The sequence below is a fragment of the Mustela erminea genome, chromosome 12 (genome assembly GCF_009829155.1).
Source record: "Mustela erminea isolate mMusErm1 chromosome 12, mMusErm1.Pri, whole genome shotgun sequence".
In the NCBI taxonomy this organism is placed as follows: Eukaryota; Metazoa; Chordata; class Mammalia; order Carnivora; family Mustelidae; genus Mustela; species Mustela erminea.
Window position 1 is genome coordinate 1,322,289 of NC_045625.1, and position 21,327 is coordinate 1,343,615.

At 61.4% G+C, this 21,327-nt stretch overlaps 1 protein-coding gene across 4 annotated transcripts in view; it reads right to left on the reverse strand.

The window, feature by feature from the left end:
- The window catches only part of SARDH (sarcosine dehydrogenase), a 60,690-nt gene that overhangs the window by 18,373 nt on the left and 20,990 nt on the right, over positions 1–21,327 (reverse strand). For all 4 annotated transcript variants that reach the window (XM_032307828.1, XM_032307829.1, XM_032307830.1 and 1 more), the window contains 6 exons: positions 20,876–21,017; positions 17,663–17,746; positions 15,411–15,524; positions 9,525–9,663; positions 7,987–8,100; positions 2,454–2,601 (listed from right to left, as the gene is read on the reverse strand). In XM_032307828.1, the coding sequence (XP_032163719.1) occupies positions 2,454–2,601; positions 7,987–8,100; positions 9,525–9,663; positions 15,411–15,524; positions 17,663–17,746; positions 20,876–21,017 (741 nt within the window). The remainder of the gene's footprint in view (positions 1–2,453; positions 2,602–7,986; positions 8,101–9,524; positions 9,664–15,410; positions 15,525–17,662; positions 17,747–20,875; positions 21,018–21,327) is intronic.

The window sequence follows — 21,327 nt, forward strand, 5'->3', positions numbered from 1 at the left end:
CCCTCGGGAGCATCAGTGAGCCACCGGGACAGGGACCATTCGCTTCTGCACGGTCTCCACCAGCCACACGTGGTCACTTGAGTTTAACTGAATCAAAATTAAATATTCAGTCTGGCCACACACGTCAAGGGCTGAGGGGCCACCAACGGCTTAGTGGCTACGGTCCTGGACCACCCAATTATGGAACATTCCAGAGAGTTCTTCCGGACAGCAGGTCACTCAGCACGGCCCGTGGTCGGGGGCTGACAACTCCAAAGGTCTAGCCCCACTGGTGGAGCCAGCAAAGCAGATACTCGTGCGGGAACGAGGCGCTCTTGGAGGAGGAGAAGATGCTCGGAGCAGGGAGCGGAGGAGCTACCGGGGAAGGACGCGGCTGTCACCGGTGTCCGCCTGGAGCTGCTTCTAATGAAGCAGAGGAGGCTGACCCGTCCCCCCGGGGCCCTGTCTTGATCTGGCTGCCCACACCCTCCCTCCCCTGCCTCCCCGCCTCCCCCACACTAAAAATAGCCCACTGCGGGCCGCGGGCTCAGCGGTAAGGGTGTGGAGGTTCCCTGGGGATGGGCCAGGACCCCCAGCCCTGCCCCCCACGGGGCCTCCAGTTTCCTCTCCTCCCTTCCCGGCTCCACATGCTCCGCCCCCGGCCATCCCGCAGCCCCCCTCGAGCCCTCTGGAAGCATCACGCTGCCAAACCCAGCGGTCAGTTCTGGTCCTCATCCCACGTGGACCCACGGGTCCCCTGGACACCGCTCGATGCTCCCTCCTCCGAGTCCCGGCTTCTCCGGCCCTTGCAGCTCCTCACGCAGCTGCTGGCCTCCTCCCCAGCCCGGCAGTGAGACCCTGTTGGAGCCCAGTCCCACCACTGCTCTGCTCAGTGCCCCCACTCAGAGAGAAAGCCACTGGACCTACAGGCTCTCAGCTCCTCTGCTCTCCGAGCGCACCTCCAACCACCGTGCTCCAGCCGGTCCCACTGCTTTTCCCTACATGCATGGGCACACCCCTGCCACAGGGCCTTTGCACCTGCTGTTTCCTCTGCCTAGAACCCCGCCCCTCCAGAGAGCTCCAAAGGCTGATCCCTCATTCCCTCCAGGGCTTTGCCCAAACGTTCCCTTGGCGGATGCTGGTCAAACACCGGACAGAAGCCAATCACCTTTAAAGTACGCGACCGGCTCAGATTCTATACATTTGTTCAGCAAGAAGGTCCTGCCTGTCCGCCAGGCGCCCCTGAGCAAGGCCCACATAAAAACAGCTACAACACAGCTTGGGAGGGGAGGTTGGCCCGCCCAGGACCCAGCCAGGGAGGCGCTGGCTCGGTCAGCCCTAAGGCACCCGGGAAAACGGACCCCGCGGCAGGGTCTGAGCGTGCAGTCCCCAACCCACGCTTCCCCTCGGGGGCCCGCTGTTCCCAGCACTTTAGGGAATACATCCTTCCTTTGACGTGGGCCTCCCCTGCACCTCTCTGTCCGGCGGGGTCCACCGCTCACGAGGCGTCTCTCCCGCACCTATGTGCACCTGGGCCGTGGGGTCAGTGATCGAACACCTGAGCCAGGTGCAGAGGGTCCTGTGACTCCTCAGGAAGGGCCAGTGCTCAGGGTCCGCAGCTGTCTGACAGCCTGGGGGAGCCCATGCCCGGCCGCCCTGAAACTTACTAGCTGCGCCACCCTGGGCAAAGAGCTCTACCTCTCTGTGCCTCTTTCTTCCCCCAAAAGGACGAGAACAATTAGAACCGCCTCCCAGGGCTGTTATCGGTGGCTTCAGGAGGGGTCAGTGCAGGGCTTGGCGAATCACAGGCGCGCTTGGTGGTGGTTAACACGATGGTTCTTTCCCACGGGTCCCCCGCCCCCGAGTCCCTTCCCGGAAGCCCAGCTGGGGGGATCCCTCCGGAGGGCACAGCTGCTCGGGTGCCCCTTTGCCCAGGCCCCCTCTGTGGCTCCACGCACAGCCCGCAGCTGAGGACGTCGCAGGCTCTGACGTCTCGTGGGTGGGCAGGCCGCTCGGCAACACCACGAAGGAATGACCGGGGTGCCCATCGGCGGTCCTCCTCACCGGAAGTGATGGCGCAGGCGTCTGGGCCTGGGGGCAGTAGCCTCCACGCCGTACTATTCCCAGCCCCGGCAGCAGGTGGACCCGGACTGGCTGTGCCCACTCCGAGATGGCATCCGTAACTCCCAGACTCCATCAAAGACCCACAGACACCCCCCAACACCCACACGGGCCCTTCTGCGACCCTGGAACCCCCAGATGCCGAGTCGCCGTATGGTTGAGTCTGACGATCCCATTAAGGGCTTCTCTGAGTTCTAGCACTTGAAGATCTAGCCAGCGTGGCATCTCTGGGCTCACCAGAGCGTCCAGGGAACCAGAATGTCCCGTTCTGGGCCCGCAGTGGTTCTGCCTGCACGACGCAGTCAGAGGGACCGGGGGCTGGGTCCCGGGGCTGGGCGCCCCCTGCTCCTCACCTGGCTGGGCCCTGGATGCTGATCAGACCCAGATCCTCGGAGCCGTCGATGAGCTGGCACCGGAACTTCTGGTCCTGCAGCACCGTGCGGATGTGAGCCCAGTTGTGCTGCGCCACGGCCCCGCCCACTGCCAGGTAGTAGCCGTCCCCTGGAAGAGAAGCACCGGCTCAGGACAGGACGGCAGGACGGGGCGACGCAGCGGGGCCTCTGGCCTGAGGACGTATTTACTCTTTTCTTAGCAGTGAACAGCACAAGGCAGAGCGCAGGGACCCTCTCCGGGGTCCCGGCTTCTCAGCGGGCGGGCGGGGACAGGGATGGGGGGGCCAGGGTGTAGGAGCTCCAAGGGCTGCACATGCCAAGGCAGCCCTCTCCTGGGACAGTCTGCGGCTTTCACCCACTTCTCAAAGGGCTCCCGATCCAGGAAAGGGGACACGCTCCCAACGCCAGCACGCCACAGGGAGGCTGCTCCGTCTGTGTGTCCATCTGTGCCGGGCAGCGTGGGGGGGGGTCCCTTTTCCTCTCTGGCTCTCATTTCTCTCCATACTCCCCTGGCCCCTGGTCTCCAGGTCCCCCCTTGGCCTTGGCAGGACTTGCTGGGGCCAGGCACTGGGCTGGGCTCTATAGGCAATATCCCCTTGATTCCCGGGAGGCCTGGGAGGCTGGGTCCATTAAGCTTCTGCCTCCGGCTCGGGTCATGATCCCAGGACCGTGGGATGGAGCCCCACGCCAGGCTCCCCGCTCAAAGGGGGTCTGCTTCCCCCTTTCGTTCTGCCCCGCTCGTGTTCTTTCTCTCTCTTAAATAAATAAATAAAATATTTTTAAAAAATATGTCCCCTTGATTCCCCCGAGGAGGCTGATGCTCACCACCACCCCAGAGTTTCAGAAAAGGAGACTGAGGTTCATGGAGGTCACATGATAGAAAATCAGACTCTGTCCAGTTCTGAGTCCACGGCCTGGGCCACACTGCCACCAGGGCAGGGGGTGAATGGAGGGCGTCCCGCCTCGGCCCAGCATCCTAGGAGAGCCACTGCCCTGGGGATCTGGGACCTGGGATAGCTGTGTGGCCTTGGGCCCATCACACAGCCTCTCTGAGCCTGTACACTCTCATCCGCAGGGCGGCGGCTCCTGGGGCGAGTGGGCTCCCGCTGGTCCCGCAACATCTCCAGGAAGAACCAGGGGAGGTGGGCCTGGGGGTGGTGGGGTCTCCATCATCTCCGCTTTCTCGGTAGCTCCCCTCGCGACGGCCTCTTTCCTTCCTTCCTCATTAATTCTAACAGGGCCCCTGCCACGGCGCAGTGGTGCCCGGGCAACCCCGGAGCTCCCGGCCGCTTCCACATCTGCACAGTGGGACGGGCCTGGAGCTGGCCTTGCGGACCAGGTGCACACAGCCACCGTGGGAGGGGCCGCAGGGAGAGGCCCAGAGCTGGCAGCCAGGCTGGGTCTGCCCTGGGAGGCATCCCCTTCTCGGGGTCCTGCGTGGCAGCTGCTTCTCTCGGCCCTGGACACTGTTGGCTCTGGGCATCGGCCCTCGCAGGCCCAGCGCCAGCCCCGGACCCAGCGTAACTAGCGGACACCATAGAGATGGCCAGGGGGCTTGGGAGGCCGGAGAATCCCCCCATGTGCTCTACTTTGGCCCTTCCCAGGGACTCCCCCACAGCTGTGAGGCACCCCCCACCATAGGGCCTCACTAGCACTAGCCAAGGAGGGTGCCGCTGGTGGCCACAGGCTGGAGATGAGGGGCGCGGCCTCTTGCCCTCTCCGGGAGCACCTGCCGGCATCCGGTGCTCGCATGCGAGGTTGCTAGGGCTGCACTGGGGGCCACCAACGGGAGCTTGGATCTGGGACCTCCCCCTCCAAGCCCACAGGGGCAGGAGCAGAAACAGGGGCTGCGGTCCCCCCCGCCCCCTCCCGCCCCGTCCAGGTGGGCCCTGGGACACTGCTGACCTTGGAGCTCCAGGTACCACGTGCTCTTCTGCTCCCCTAACCCGCTGCCCTCCAGATCCAACTCAGAGGCCTTCGCCTCCAGGAAGCCCTCCCTGAATACCAGAGCTGCGGTACTTCTTGGCAAAGGGCCGGGCCCCAGGTCACCCGCAGCCCTGCTGTCTCCTTCCTCCCCACGTCCCAAAGCCGCCTCCGAGCCTCTTCTCTCTGCGCCCATGGCTGTGGCTCTGCCCAGCCTGCAGCATCTCTGGCCTGGAGGGCTGCATCTGTCCCCTCCTGGCCCCAGTCCCCGATGCTACACCCCCACCCTCACTCCCACGCCCCTTAGGATGGTCCTAAAGCCTGTCAGAGCCTGCCCGGTGACCCCTTGGTTCTGATACGCTTGGCTCCACTCTTAGGCCAGGGCCTGTCCTCATCCAGGCCCCCTGCTCACTAGGGCCTCACAGGACCTCAGCCACTCATCTTCTCGGGCTCCGCTCCAACATCCCCCCGCTCCAGGAGGCCCATGTACCCCACCCAACCCTGCACCACCGCCCCCTCCCCACGGTGGCCTGCCCGGGGACCAGCGTCTGTCCCCAACCCACAATCTCCCTCCAGCCAGGACAATACCCAAAAGATGCACGCACCCTTGCGACCTTTGGACCACAGGGCTGGGCAGAAAGGGCTGCTCCTCACATCCCTGCCACCTACCCCTCTGGGGACACTTCGCAGGGACACTACCCCACGCCCAGGAGGACCCTGTCTTGGGAAACACACAGGTCTTGGCACCAGACAAAACTGGCCCAGGGGCGGTTTTGTGACTCGCTGGCTCCAATTCTTACTTGTCTGAGCCTGCTTTCTCATCTGCAAGATGGGCTGAGCCGCACGGGCCCCCACAGGACTGTTGAGAGCATCCAAGGATAAAAAAATCTACTGGTTAGGTTTGATCATGGTTCCTCTTTTCTCTTATAACTGATGAGCACAGAGGGAGACAGAAGCCAAAAAGACAAACCAGCCCCAAGGGCCCTCCCCAACCCGTCCCTGGGCTGGGGACTCTTAAAGGACATTGGAATTCTGACAATGTCCTCTGCCCCAGCCCCGACATACCCTGTGACTCTCTGAAGCCACCCGAGGCCCCTCCCAGAAGGATGAGAGTCACTAGGGCCGCCGGTGCCAGAGATGTGCCCGTAGGGGGACCTGGCATTTCCTGGGCACTGTCCCTCACCAAAGACCCGAAGCGCTGGTCCTGAGGCCACAGTCAGCACAGCTCAGGCCCTGCCCTCAAGCGGGCACGGCCAAGAGGGCAGTTGGCCAGCACAGAGTCCGGGGGCGCGGGCCCCAGCCGGGGAGCCAGGGGCTACAGACTTTATTTTCTATTTTTCGGTATTGTTGCCAAGCCTCCTGCGAGCACGTGTTCCGTCTGTGACGGGAAAGATCAGGCGAGCTCACGTTTGGGATTGACAGCCGCTTTGTACACAACCTTGATGGCATGCAAATCACCACATCTCCTTGACTTAACAGTGATCTGATGTAACAGCTATAATTACCCGCCCCCCCCATCTAAAACATGCATATTCATGGCAGGAACGGTACAGTTTTTAAGGCTGAAAATAAAACAAAGTCTGCACGCCACCCGTTTGCTCGTGTTTGGCCGTGTCCCCGGGCCTGTCAGCACGATGCAGAGCCTCCCGGGATGTGACGCAGGTGTCCTCGTGCCTTCCTTGCATGCACACTTCCACCGGCCGCTGAGCGCGGACCCTCCCGCCCGCCCTCCCTGGAGAACCCGGAGGCGCTGGAGTGCAGAAGCATCAGCGCCTTCTCCCTCCCCCGCTCCGGAGCCTGCCGTCCCCCAGCCCTGGCAAGGCAAGAGCTCCTCAAACTCTTGGGCCAGGAATCCCCCAGAATCACCCCAAAAGGCGCATCGTGGGTGCACCCTTAGACGGTGGCTCAGTTTACAACATCCTCTCACTACAGCTCCCCGTTGAGGGAACTAGCGAGGTCCCCGCGCCCCAGATGGTGAAACTGAGGCTTGGAGCAGAGGGACACAGTCAGGCCAGACGTCACCTCCTCCGGGAAGCCTTCCTCATCCTGGCTCCGCTCCTTCCCATAGCCTTCATACTCTTGCTCTTTGCCGTCCCAGTGTTCTAATGGTCCCCTGGCCCGTCGGCCCGTGAGGTGGTCTGTCCATACCATGAGCTCCCAGAGGCTCCAGCTGGCCTCCCTCTTCCCCTGCCTCTGCCCGAGGGTGACGCCTGTGTGAGCACCGGGGGAGGAAGGGGCTGAGCTCATGCACGAAGCACACCCGCTCTCACTGGGCGCACTGCATTCCTGATTTCTGCACCAGCACGGGCAGGAGGGAGGGTCCCCCACGCCCTACCTGCCCCCACCCCCCCGTAAGAGCACTCACCCAGGCTCACAGCCTCCAGCTGGCCAGTGCTACCCGGGGACATGCTCTATCCAGCAGCCACCCCAGAGGCCCGGGAGTCCCACCTGCCCTCAGCACCCCTGTCCCACCCCGAAGGACTCCATGGCTAGCGGCAAACTTGTCCCACCGCCCCTGCTCCCCACCAGAAACACAAACTCCATGCAGGCCAGAACATTCCTGGCTGGGTTCGTGGCTATGCTCTTGGTTCCTGGCTCGCGGTGAGCGCTCGGGAGCTAGCACTGAACTCCCGCACCTGCCCGACGCAAGCTCGCCTGCTCCTCGCTCTGCCTCTCTCTCCCAGTGCCCAGGCCGGAGCGTGCTTGCACACGCTGGGGACCTGACTGAGTCCCACGGAGAATGACCTGCCTTTGTCGGCCACACAGAGCCAGGCCTGGAGCCGAGGGGCTGCCGGCTTCTCTGAATGGGCCGAGCACTTCTAGCCTCCCAACCCTGGCCCTGGATGGCACAGTCACCCACACGGAAACTGCACAGTTGACGCCTTTCTCTGCTGCAAATCCAAATTCACCGAGGTGGCAACAGGGCTCCCGCCTGGAGGAGGGGCGCCCCACTCTCTGCGAACCTCAGCAGTCTCTCTTGTTCCCTGGCAGAGACCATGACGGGACTGGAGATGAGACAGCTCCAGCGGGAAGCAGGGGGTAAGGGCAGGGAAGCAGGTCTGGCTCAGGGCCACAGTCAGGGCTGCAGACAGGGAAGACAGGCACTGAGCTAACTGTCCCTGGGAGCATGCAAGCAAATGTGAAGGGACTGCAGAGGGCCACCCAGTAACAGCTTGAGGACTGAACTGCCTATCTTCCAACGACCTGCCCCAGCCTGAGTCGGGATTCAGCACAGATGAAAGTCGACCCCGCACAGAGGCTAGAGACAGAAAGGTGCTAACATCTCCAGGTGAGCCTTCCCCCCCGGCTCACTCTGTTCCGGCCAGACGCGCTGAGCACCCCCACGGCGTGGCTGCTCTGAAACACGGCGGTCTGGACAGGTTCAAAGACAGAACCACGGAGCCCTAGAGCTCAGCGTCGCTGCTGGAACAAAGCCGACGTTCAGCCCGAACCCAGACCTCTCGTCTCCGGAGCCCCACCCGCTGCACCACCGGGAACTGCAGCCTCCCCGCCCGCCCACCAGCAGCAGCCACGAACCCCAGCACGGCTCCGCCGGCGGGACACCGCTCACCTTCAAACGCAGGGGCCAGGGCGGAGGCCTGGGAGCTGGGGGCCAGGCGGCTGACGGTCAGGTCGCTCTCGGTGCCGCCCCTGTGGTTCAGCATGCAGGTGTACACCGTGGAGCCTGGGGGCGGGAGGAAGACCCAGGGTGGGCGAGCCGCTCAGCCGGGCAGCCTCTCGGCACACCGAGTCCACGTGACCGCGTGACAGGAGGCCCTCAGAAGGCCCCTCCGTGCGGTGACGCCGCCACGACCCAGCGGGCCAGAGAGGGAAGGGCAGGTCCCCCAGTGCTGCCATGCCCTGAGGAGGAAGGGTCCTGAGTGGAGGTTCTTTCTTCTCGAAATGCCTTGAGCCGGGACCTGGACGCCCCCCAGCCCACCCACCAACCATGCTGGAAGGTTCTCGGAGCAGGGGTGCTGTCTCACTCACTCCGGGGTGCCCAGCTGGCTGAGCTGAGGCTCCCACTGTGTTTTGAATAAATGACCAGACGGTCGGATGAATGAGAGGGGTGGGGGGAAAGTGGACGGAGGGCACTGGGCGGGACTTGGGGGCGGACAGCAGGGATCAGTAGGGGCTTTAGAGGCGGTAAGCAGGGGGTGCGTGTGTACGTGGGTAGGTGGCTTGGTTGGCTGGGGAAATGGTGTAATGGGCTGAATTGTGTCTCCCCAAAATGATATGTGGACGTCCCAACCCCGAGTACCCGTGAATGGGACCTTATTTGGAAACAGGGCTTTGCAGATGTAATCGCATTAAGATGGTCTTTAAGGTGGGCCCTGATTCATATGGTGGCGTCTTTATAGGAGGAAGACACAGTGAGATGCCTGTGTGACATCGAGGCAGAGACCGCAGGGACGCACCCACAGCCAAGGAACCCCAAGGACCATCGGCCCCACCAGGAGCTGGAGAGGCTGCTGACGGTCCTACCCATGGTCTCAGAGCAAGCACAGCCTTGCTGCCACCTTGATTGTGACCTTCTAGCCTCTGGATTGTAAGACAATATGGTTTGCTTATTTACAGCCACCAGTTTGGGTATTTCATTATAGCAGCCCCAGGACACTAATACAGAGGGCATGGGTTGAGTTTTTAGGTGGATAGACACGTGGGTGGAGTGTAGGTAACAGGAAAGGAGATGAAGATGCCAAGTATTACAGGAAAACATGGTTCCTTCTTTACTTGACACTCAAATTTTTCTGAGCATCCTGTATTTTCATTTCACTCTGGAAACCCTGTCTGGGGAGAGCACTCCTATGGCGGTGACAGGCTTAGGAGACATTTCCTGAAGGCCTGCTGCCTCGTATCCTTTCTGGAACAAAGTGAAGACGAAGGGGGGAGGGAGGAGGTGCTGGGGGCCTGAGGCCTGGGACTTGGCAATGAGGGCAGAGGGGTCTAGATGCAGGGGTGTGGGGCCAGCCTCAGGGGCAGAGCCATGAGCTAGAGGAGCCCAGAGGGGACAGGTTCAGCCAGCCAGCATAGGTGCCCAGAGCTCTGTCCTTGGAGCTCTTCCTGGCACTGGAGTGGGAAAGGAGCATGGTCCTTTGGAGGTCATACCCGGGGGTCGGTTGACATCAGCAGAGAACAGCCAGTCAGCAGCCTTCCTTGCATCCAAGCCCACCAGGTAGAACTTCCCGAAGTAGGACATGTTGAACACAGCAGCAGCCCCTCTGCAGGCCAGACACTCCTTCTTGATCTGTAAAGTTCCACGGAGGAGGGATGCTGTGAGAGCTCTGAGATGTGCCTCCTCTGGGGGGCATGGGCTCTTCGCAGGGGATTACAGCCCTCTGCTGTGCACCTGCTCTTAGGGCCCCCCCTTGCCCCTCCCAGCTGGAGCACACCATGACCATTCTTCTCAAGCACAGGGAACGCTCTCCAGGGTGGCTCATACGCCATCAAAAAGGCAGTACGTTCAAAAGGATTAAGATCACACACAGCATGTTCTTGGAACACAATGGAATTTCATTAGGAGTCAATAGTAGGGGGAAAATTGGAGAGATCACATATAAGTGACATTAACCCACACACTCCTGAATAACCAAAGGATCGAAGCAAACATTCCCGAGGAGTTGGAAAATACGTTGGGAAGGATGCCAGTGGAAATGCAGCACATAGAACTGGAGCGAATGAAGTCAGGGCCGTGCTCACAGAGACCTCACACCTGCAAATGCCTCCATGGAAAAGCAATCCCCAAATGGATGCCTCGGCTTCCCTCTTGGAGACACTGGAAAAAGAAGAGTGAAGGAAAGATGGACGGAAAGGAAAGAAGCAGGCTGAAGGGAAAACAATAAAGACTAGAATGGAATTAAGTGAAAAAGGGGAATAGGAAAGTTGAGAAAATCAGCAAAAGCAAAGTTGGTTCTTTGGAAGGATCAACAAAATGGACAGACCTTCAGTTAGACTCACAAAGAAAACAAGAGCAAGGACTCAAAGTACTAAATCAGGAATGAAAGAGGGGACATCACTACCCACCCTACAGCAATAAAAAGATTATAAGGGAAGACCACACGGACCTGTCCGAAACATGTGAGACAGGAAATGGACAAATTCCTAGAAAGACACAAGTAATGAACGCCGAAGAAGAAATGGATCTGAACAGATCCGTAACAAAAAGAGATTGGGTTAGTAACTTAAACTCCCTATAAAGATAATCCCTGGCCCAGATGGCTTCCTTGGTGAATTCTATCAAACATTCAAAGAAGAATTAACACCGAATAAAAAATACAAGAGTAGGAAATACTTCTTAATTTGTTCCACGAGGCCAGCATTACCCGAATGCCAAAGCTGGTCACAGATGCCCCTAAGAAAACGAAGCCAATATCCCTCATGAAAACCCTCAAGCAAATACTACTGAACCAACTCCAACAACATGTAAAAAGGAACACATACCACATTGAAGAGGGATTTCTCCCGGGAATGGGATGTCGGTTGGTCGTCCCCAGATGAAATGATGAAAGGGAACACAAAACAGAAACTATATGATCATCCCTATAAATGCTTAAAAAAAGTATTTGGTAGAATCCAACACCTTTCATCATAAAAATAGTCAATAACCCAGGAATAGGAAGGAACTTCCTCAGCCTGATTAAAAGCATGCACAAAAATTCTACAGCCGACATTATACTATATAACAGGAAAGGACTGAAAGTGTCCCTCCTAAGATCGGAAACAAGACAGCTGTTTGCTCCGCTACTTCCACTCAGCATCATACTGGAGTTTCTAGTCAGTACAGCAATGAGGCAAGAAAAAGGAACAGAAGGCTTCGAGCTTGGAAAAGAAGGAGCAAGACGATCTCTTGCAGGTGGCGTGACCCTGCGTACAGAAAATCCTAGGAACCCACAAAACAACTATTAAAACTAACAAAACAGTTCAAAACTAACAAACAAACAAAGAAAACTAACGAAATAGTTCAACAGAGCGGCAGGACACAAGGTCAGTGTACAACAGACAAATACAAACTCTTGCATTGTTCTTCATTTCACTAACAATCAAAAATGAAATTAAGAGAATGATTCCACTTACACCATCAAAAAGGACTCGTAGAGACTCGCAAATAAATTTAACAAAACAAGGGCAAAACTTACACTCGAAAAACTTGACAATATTTTTGAAAGAAACTAAGAAGCCCTAAATGAACTTTACAAAGTGAAGACTGGACTAGGGCTAAGACGGCAATGCCCGCCACTGATCCAGATTCCACAGGATCCCCACTACCGCCGCAGCCGGCTGCTGGGCAGAAACGGACAAACTGATCCGAAAATGCATACGGCAAGGCAAGGGGCCCAGAATACTTAAAACAATCTTGAGAAAGACGGGACTCGTGCTTCACGATTCAAGACTCGTTACAATACCGTCATCCAGCCGGAGGGCATTAACACAGGACACGCATCCCGGTCACTGGGATGGGACCGACGGTCCGGAAACAAGCCCTCACGGTTATGGTCCACTGATTTCCCACAGGGACGCCAGGGCCACGGCCGGGGGAAGCAGGGATCTTCAACACGCAGCGCCGACACAGCTGGACGGCCGCACGCGAGAAAGGAAGTCGGACCCTTCCTCGCAGCATACACAGACCTTAGTCACAGTGGGTCACGGACCTAAGAATCAGAGCTAAACCCATAAACTTCTTAGGAGAGAATATGTGGGTCCATCTTCGTGGCCTTGGAAAGGGCGTTAGGAAATGCCCTTCGGAAGCAGAAGCACAAGCGGAAAAAGGAACATCCCATCTGCTGGACTTGGCCAGAACTGAGACCTTCTGTGTGCTGCCAACGCCACCACCAAGGAAGGGAAGACGACCCACAGCGCGGGAGAGGATTCGTGCCCGGCATAAGTCTGGAGAGAGGCTGTACCTGAATATAACGAGAACTCTTCTGACTCAGTGAAAAGACCAACAACCTCATATAAAATGAGCAAGGTGTCTGCATAGACACCTCTCCAAAGCAGACGGAGGAATGGCCAGTGAGCACATGGGAAGAAGCTCCGCGTCATCAGTCGGTAGGAAATGCGACTCAGAACCCCGATGAGAGACTCTCCACTTCACACCCAGCAGGACGGCTAGGGTCAAAGAGAGTCGTAAGTGGTGGCGAGGCGGTGGAGAAGTCAGAACCCTCCGCCCCGCGGATGGGAACGAAACAGCGTAGCTGCTTTGGAAAACGGTTGGCAGGTCCTCAACACGTTAAGCGGCGAGTTCCCCCATGACTCAGCAATTGCCGGCATCCACCAACCCTGCTAGCGTGTACCCGTGAGAAATGAACACCGAGGTGCATGCGGACACCCGTCCATGCACGATCCGAGCGGCACTGTTCGCAGCAGCCGAAACGTGGACACAGCTCGAGTGTCCAGCCACACACCGTAGCATGTCCGTGGGATGGAAGAGTCCCAGAGCACAGAGCAAAGATGCCCGGATACACCCAAAAACGTGGATGGACCTGGAACATTCCGTGCTGGGTGAGAGAAGCCAGGCACGAAAGACCTTGCCCTAAAATGTCCCAGCGAGGTGAATCTGTAGGGACAGAAGGAGCTTAGTGGCTGCCTGTGGCTGGGCATGTGGTGGGGAGAGGGTGGGGGGCAGGGGTGCTGGCTAGCGGGCCGGGTTTGTTCTTCAGGTAGACAAAAGGGCTCTAACACCTGCTTGTGGGGACGGCTGCTCTGTCCTGCGAGGCCACTAACAAGCACGGGATTGTACGCCTGAAACGGACAGGTTGTACGGTACGGGATTCTATCTCGATAAAGCTGTTTTGTTTTGTTTTTAAAAAAGAGCCTGACTTGGGGCATCTGGGTGGCTCAGTGGGTTGAGCCTCTGCCTTCGGCTCAGGTCATGATCTCAGGGTCCTGGGATCGAGGCCCGCATCGGGCTCTCTGCTCAGCAGGGAGCCTGCTTCCTCCTCTCTCTCTCTGCCTGCCTCTCTGCCTACTTGTGATCTCTGTCTGCCAAATAAATAAAAAAATCTTTAAAAAGAAAAGAAAAGAGAAGAGCCCAATAGCCCTGCTGGCGGTCCGCAGGTGCCCCAGGCAGGTCCTCCTTGTGATCCTCGTGTTTTTCTCCTTGGTCTTCCGTCACCAAGCCCCTGGTTCTTTGCTCTGATCATGTCACCTAGCTGGCAAGCACAGGTGCCAACCTGATTCTGACGGCAGAAGGTAAAACTCTGGCAGCAAAGTTGCCCCCGACCGAGCACTCACTGTGCGTCAGGGACCCGTGACCCTCCCACCCCGCAGTCCACCCACCAACCCGGACGAGGAAACTGCCGCAAGCCTCCTCGCGCTAAGTGCCCTCCGAAGCCCGGGAAGGGGGCGAGGTCGGCGGGGGCCTCCGCAGCTGGAAGGCCGCAGACGTGCCCCGGGCCAGGTCCGTCTAGCGCTGCGCGTCTGGTCCGGCTCCGGGTCCGGGGGTACCGTGTGGGTGGATCGGACTGAGTGGGGAGGACATTACACCGGGGAAACCGGCCAAGGCCCCTTCAGGCTTCCCCGGGAGAGCTGGGTCCGCACCTGGTCTCGGCGCCGCTCCGGAGCCCCCACGCCTCCAGCCTCCGCAGACACCCCTCCCCTCTGGGTCGCTCCCGCGCCCGTCAGGTCAGGCGCTGCGGGAGCCTCGCTGACGCTGCGGGGCTGCAGAGCAAACCCAGACCAGACTCCGGGCTGAGTCTCGTCTCCCCGGGCTGGGGCGGTGCCAGCGCCCAGAACAAGTGTGTGTTTCAAGCTTTGGGACTGTTCAGGCGCATCTGCGGGGGCTGCATGAAGCCACCCAGCCAAGTTGGCATCCCCTCCGGGCTCCCACGTCCCCGAGGGCCAGACGTCCTGCCGGCCCTGGGCGGCGCGGGTGCTGAAGCGCCAGACGGGAGCCCCCCGCGCCCCGAGAGGCAGCACCGGGATTCTGGGAGCTTCCAGAGGCACGTGCCTCCGGCTTCCACTTCCCAGGCCCCTCCCCTGAGCCCTCACCAGGAGAACGAGCTTGGGGGAGGTCACGGGACCACCTGCAGGCTTTGTGAGGTTCAGTGCAAAATGGAATTGCGGACCCTGGTTCCAAAAGTTTGCACAGTTTTGAGATGGTGACGGCAGAGCGTTAATCGGGGGGCAGGGCCCCACTGAGCCGGGCCCCAGGTGACCTCGTAGGCCGCACACCCAGGAAGCTGGCTGGCCGCCTTCCGTCTGGGGCTGCCTCCCGGGCCACCCTGGGCCGGCACCTGCCAGGGGAGCCCTCGGCTCCATGCCCACATCAGGGGGCGGCCAAGGCCGTGCTCCTGCCCTGGAGAGCCACCAGGACAAAAGCTGGGCCCTGTTCTACTGGGCGACCCCTTTACCAAACGGCTGGGCCGCTCGGCAAGGAAGCTGGCATTGTTTTCTGTGGAAAGCACCCACAAAAACATCTCTGCGTGGGGCAGACGGGAGGTGGTCAGGCCCCAAGTCCTTGTCACCCCCCAGAGTTGGAGTCAGGCACTCAGGCCGGGGCAATGAGCGGTCAGGTTCGCCGTCTGACCAGACTCAGCTGCCCACTTCTGCAGCCGGGGGGGACCGTAAGCAGACCCCAGACCCTCTGCTTGTCCCCTGGAGGGGCCCGTCTGGTATCTGCACATCCTGGATCTACTCTGCGAGAGGGAGGGAACCCACCATGCTGGGCCTGGAGGAAGGAGCGAGTCACTCACAGGGTCTCACGCAAGCTTGCCTCAGAACAGCTCTAGGGCAGGGGGGTCTGAGCCTCAGAGAGGGGCAGCCCCTGGCCTGGGGCCACACAGCCAGCCCAGCCCCGCTGCCTGTAGCAATAATACTGTCCTCAGGTCTAACCACGGGCCGGGCCAAGCCTCGGTACAGAGCAGTGGGGCGCGGGGGGGGAGAGAAACATCACCAAATTCTCCTCCACACGGAGCCAGCCAAGCACAGGGTGGACAGGATGGAGCCCCCAGAGCCTCCAGCTGCACCAGGGATGGGGGTGGGGGCCTGGGCACTGACCACATCGTGGTGCGGCGGGAAGTCGAAGGTGTACTCGTCCCCGAGCAGGCGGCCGTAGGCGTGGTCTCTGTGCGCCCGGTTTCCGTAGGCCCCGTAGTAGTCGTACTGCAGAACCTGGGGGACGACACACGCGTCACCGTCTGCTCCTCCTGTGCACGCGCACGGGCACGCGCACGCACACACACATGCTCGGCTTGGCGGGCAGGGAGCTGGCTCCCACAGGGGCGGCGACGGCGCGGACGATCCGCTCCAGCCTCGCCGAGCCGCCTCTGCAGGGCTGTGCTGTGCGTGCGGGGCGGGGGAGGGGCAGGGCTCAGCCGTCCACGATCCCTCCCTCGGATGACGCCCTAATCGCCCTGGTGGGGGTCTGAGAGCCGGTGTCGGGAGAGAGCCGGGGCTGTGCGGGGTGGGGCCCGGGAGGACGGAGAGGAAGTTGGGTGCGGGCAGGGTGGGGAGAGACCAGGGCTGACAAGGAGGCAAGGGCCGGTCAGGGCCGCTGTCAGGGCTTTCAGGGCAAGACTACGGCAGCGGGATAAGGCCCCGGCACCAGCCCACTGAGGGTGACGGAGTTGAGGGTCCAACGCCATTGCTGTGGCCATCAAGACCACACCACCCTCCAAGGGCCTCAGGCTCCCAGGGATGGAGATCCTCTCTACAGATGGGAAATGGAGGCAGAGAGCTTCTAGCTTGACCTAGGTCACAAGCAAGGACCGGACAGGCCTGGCATACACCTGGAGGCAGGTGGGCCCCAGAAGCTGAGTCCTCCGCGGCCACTTGCCGTGGCCTGTCCTGCACCTGTCGGCAGCTCTGAGATGCCCACAGCCAAGAGGCCCCGCCCCACCCCTGCTGCTGCTGAGGGAGACGGTCAGGGTCAGCCGTCACCTGGCAGCGCGGCCAGCCCCGCCCAGCCTCCTTCCCCCAGCAAGAGCCGAGTGTGAGATTCTGACTGCGCTGGGCCACTCGGCCGCCCTGGGGCCCCCCTCAAGCCCTGGCATCTGGGGCGGGGCCTCTGCACAGTCATCTCTCTGCCCAGCAGGTGCAGTTCCCACCAGCCCCTGAGGCCCCAGAACGGGCATTCCAGGTCGCTGTAGCCTGGCCGGGCATCCGGGATCTGGGGGACATCTTGTCACCTCGTGCCCTGGACACCTAGGACGGCTCCCAGGTGAGAAGGCGCAGAGCCCACCCGTCCCCAGAGCAAGTGTCCCGGTCCCTGCTCCGCTGTCTTCTTCTCTCCTAGGGGACGGGGGCTTCCAGGGACAGGCCAGCTGGCATGCGGAGGGCTCTGCTCAAGGCACCCTGTCCTCGTGGCCCCAGCCTCTCAGCCTGCTGGGGACAGGCCTGTCCCCCAGCATCTTAGAGAGCCTGTCTCCTCTGTCCTCAGGTGTCTCAGGGTTTGCCTGTCCCTCCAGTGATTCAGACCTCAAGGGGAGCCCCGTGCTCCTGGGCAGAGGACAAGGGTCTCTACAGGCTGATGGGAGAAGGGGCCAGGACCGAGGAGCCTGAGAACAGTGACCTCTGGGCAGTTGCGAGCTCTGGTGTCTGCCTCGCTTGCCTCCGGATGCCCTGGGAGCGGCCTTGGGCCCTGAGTTACTATGGAGATGGGAGGAGGTTGCGCAGGAAGGGGACTGGGAAACAGAGCAGAGGGAGACGGATCTCGATTTGCACAAATCTGGATCAAATACTGTCCCTCTGGCTGGGCTGGAAGCATCACCACGCCTGCTCCAGCAGACCCCAGCCCCAAGCTTCACGGGTGGGCAGCGTGGCTTCTTTTCTGACGGCCCCGGGGCCCATGGGAGGCACGGTGTGGGGGGGGGGCTGGGGGGAGCCCCCAGGAGGGCACCAGAGGCCAGGAGGCTGTGAAATCCCAACTTACAAACTAGCGCGGAATGCCTAATTTGGGGCTAAGTCCTCCTACTAACATAAAACACCAGTTGCAGTTGCCAAAAATATATGAACAAAATTATGAGAAGACGCGCTAATTTCTCCTACACACGGGCGGGGGCTGCGCTGAGCACGGCCTCCTCACTGTGGCACACCAGCTTTCCCCGGGGCCCCGGGCTTCTCAGAGCCCCAGAAGGCCTGAGTGACAGCCCCGGGGCCATCAGCAGGGGAGGGACTAGGGGCGCAGCTACAGGGGCTCAGCCTTCGTGCACACAAGACCTCCCCACAGACCCCGCCTGGGCTGGCAGCCTCGCAGGTGGGGTGGGGGACAGGCGTGGAGGGGGGCCCCCCGGCCCAGGGGGTCTACTCACCGGAGCTGTGCCTTGGGGAGTAAACCAGCCCGGCCGCTCCCAGCCCTGTCGCTCCTGGAACACACAGCCTCGGGCGAGTAGCTCCTGGGTAGGGGTGGGGAAGAAGCACCCTTCAGGCCAGGCCAGACTACCCCCAGGCCGGGCAGCCAGTGACCCCCAGGGAGCAGAGGGCAAAGAGGTCTGGTGGTGGGACCCAGGACCCCATGCCTGCCCCAGAACCCCGCCCCAGCTCCCCCTGCCCCACTCCAAGAGTCCCAGCCTATTGAGAGACCTTCTGCTAGGGACAGAATTGCACCCCCAAGCTCCTATGTTGAAGCCCTAACTCGCAGTGGGGCTGCATTTGGAGACGGGGCCCATGAGGAGGGGAGGGAGTGAGGTCATGCGGGGGGGCCCTGGTCCCAGGAAGGGAGGGCCCGGCCGTGGTGCCCCTGCCCCGACAGGGCAGATGCAGCAAGACGGCAGCCCTGGGCAGCTAGGAAGACGGGCCGCAGCTGGAGCCGGGCAGCAGCACCGGGCTCTGGGCTCCCAGGCTCCAGAACGGGGAGTAGGGAGGTCTACGGGGTCAGCCACCCCGTCTGCGCTGTGCTGTTCCAACAGTGGGAAGAGGCCAGCAGTCTCCCTCCTAGGTCCCCCCCACCCCAAGAGAAGTGACAGCAGCAGCAGGTGGCAACCACCCAGCAGCGGACGTCGGTGACCGAGCACGGTGACCTCACAGTGACCCTGCAGCGGCGTCCGACACACGCCGCACACCCGCCGCACCGTGGGCGAGCCTCTGGCACGCGGGCCGGGAAAGGAAGGTCACGTGTCGCTCGGCTTCCCTCACATGCAATGCCCACCGCAGAGACAGAAAAACCCGGGGGTGGCTGTTCTAGGCGGGGCCGGGGGCGGGGAGAGTGGGGAAGCCCTGCGTCACGGGCACGCGGTCCCCTTTCCGTGGCGGTGACGGTCGCACAGTGTCGTGAATGTCCTTATCTCCTGAATCGTGTGCTTTAACGCGGTTGAAATGGCCAATTTTATGTGTCCTTCACCGCGAGACAAAAATGTAACAGCCTAAATTGGTTTCCTGGGCCGAGCTCACACGTGCCTGCGCGCAGGGACCGCCCCCGCGGCACGGAGCCGCTCTCAGACAGCAGGACCGTGTCCAAGAATCCGGCTCCGTTCCAATGCTGTCTGCCCCGGGACGGCATCCGAGTCCCGGGGGGGGGCATCCCTCACGGCTGCCCCCCACTCCGGGCTGTCACCTGTGCTCCAGACCGACCGGCCGTGGGTCAGGACCCCAACTTGGGCAGCACGGATTTGCTAAGCAGCTCACACGGCTCCGAGAGCTGTCTCCCCCCCTGGGTCGCCCGTGCACTGCAGGAGGCGAGAGCTCGGGGACAGCCAGATGCAAGCGGGACAAGCGGGACGTCAGGCCAAGTGTAGGGGAGGGTGTGGGGCTTCCGGCTCTGCCCGAATCTGCACGGGCTCCCCAGCCCAGACGCTCTCCGTGCCCCTCCCTTGGGGTGTTTAGGAAGGTGTCATTCCACAGCACGACTGATTGAAGCAGTGGCCGCTGGTGATTGAGTCCACCTGCCTCCCCCCTTCCTCCCCAGAGACCAGGGGTGGGACAGGAAGTTCCTGTCCCCTAATCACGGCGCTTCCAGCTGGGTTCCCTGGCAGGCAGTCTCCTTCCTTAGGTTGGGCCCAAAGCCACTATTAACATAACAAAAGGCATCTTTTTGGCTCTCAACACTTAGGAAATTCCAAGGGTTCGGACCTTCCCGCCAGACATGTTCCTTATTCTAAGTCACAGTGTCACACGGACACAATAAAGTCCTAGAGCGGCAGATTTCTTTGAAAATCAATTTGGGCTGGGGAACCGCCACTCTCACGTTTGGAAGGCGCCTGCGTCCCCCGGCGGCCCCGCCCAACAGGCTACGGCCCGGAGCCCCAGGCTGAGCAGCTCCAGAAGCCGGGGCTGGCAGGGGTCCCGAGGCTCTGGACCGGCCGCCTCTGCCAACTCCCGTGGGCAACCCAGACCCCGAGCAGGGAGGGAAGGGGCCGAGGTCACACTCCCAACCGGTGACACCCCAGAAATGTCCTCTTCGGACATCCAAGGGGGCAACAGCTGAGGACACAAAAGATCCCCTGCAGTGAGTGGGAGGCGTGTGCCTCGGGGGAGCGTCCCCTCCCCAGGAGGGAAACAGGGGGGCTGGGCTCTTCTCATACAACAACGTATGGCCAGGAGGTGTCGTGGGCAGGGCTGGCCCTGTGAGAAGGCGGAAGCGTCGCTGGGCACGCTGGGGGCGGGGGGGGGGGGGCGCTGGCTCCTGCGCGTGCCCTTTGGGCAAAGCTGTACACTCCTGAGCAGTCCTTATGAGACCCCCTGCTTCCACGGCCAGCCAAGCAAGCCCTGTGTTCGCTGGGGAGGCCGTGGAGCCCTCAGGATCCATGCAGGGTGAATAAAGGCCCGGGCAGCCTGGGGAGGGCCGGAGGCTGTGTGGGGTCCGAGACCGTTGCTGGTTCCCTAAGCTGAGCCAAAGGGCAGGGCAGCCTGGGAACCACTGATGTCTTTGGGCCTCTCCCCAGGAGGTGCAGGGGACACTGGGTCCCTCTGGGGTCCAGGCCCTGGAGCCCCAGATGAAGGAGGTTCCTTTACTCAGCTCCGGGAGGGGAGCCTGCCCTTCCTGCCGCCCCTTCCTGCCGCCCCTTCATCCACCCATTCAGCAGACGTCCCCTGAACAGTGGTATGAGTCAGGCTCTGGGCTCAGTGCTCGGGAACCAGAGACACGACGGCACAGCTCCCCAGCCCAGGGCCACAGAGAGGCAGAGCTTGCATAGGCTGGGGGCACAGGGCAGGTGCCTGGCTTGTGGGGGGGCCTGCGAGAGTGCACAGGGCCAAGCCCCAGGAAGGGCATCCGACGATGGGTTTTATCGTACAGGTAGAAGCTGGCCAGGGAGGAAAGGCAGCCGAAACACCCCCCTCCACTCCCCCCAAACCCCGAGCAGAAGCTCGTGTCCGTGGCACGCCCTCCTCCCACAGGGGACCCACTGACGCTGGCCTGCCACTCCGGGCCACCAGCAGCCAGCGAGGGCTCCAAGCACATTCTGCCAGGAAGACCCTGGGAATGACCGAGCCCCCATCGCCTCGGCAGCTGGGGCACAACACGCCCTCCGGTCACCCCAGTCCCCTGGGTGTCCTGCGGGTCACCGTGCTCGTCGGGGGGGCGGTACCTCGTGCAGGGGGTCGGTCCTCATGTTGCGTCCCGCCAGGGGCTCGTCGTGGGGGAAGACCACGGAGTAGTTCTTGGCGTAGGACTCGTGGCTGCGCTCCCGAATCCAGCGGCGGTGGTCGGCGAGCTGCGGATGGAAGCGCCTGGGGCGGAGGGAGAGGCCGTCACTGCGCGGAGCCCGGACGGAAGGGCTGGCCCACGACCCAGGACCCAGGACAAAGCTGGACCCTCACCCTCCACCCGAGTCCTCCCCGAGGCCTGGGCTCAGCAGGGGGTCCGGGCTCTGCTCTCCCGCGGGGCTGGTTGGGGGGGGCTCCTCGTGGCGACCCCCGCCCACCACACCAGCCTCCCTGTAGCCTTCCTGAGGCCACAGCAGCCGGAGCCTCCCAGCGGCGGGTCCATCTGGTCTCCGTGGACAGCCATGGCTGCCCCAGCCGACTGCACAGCCGCCGG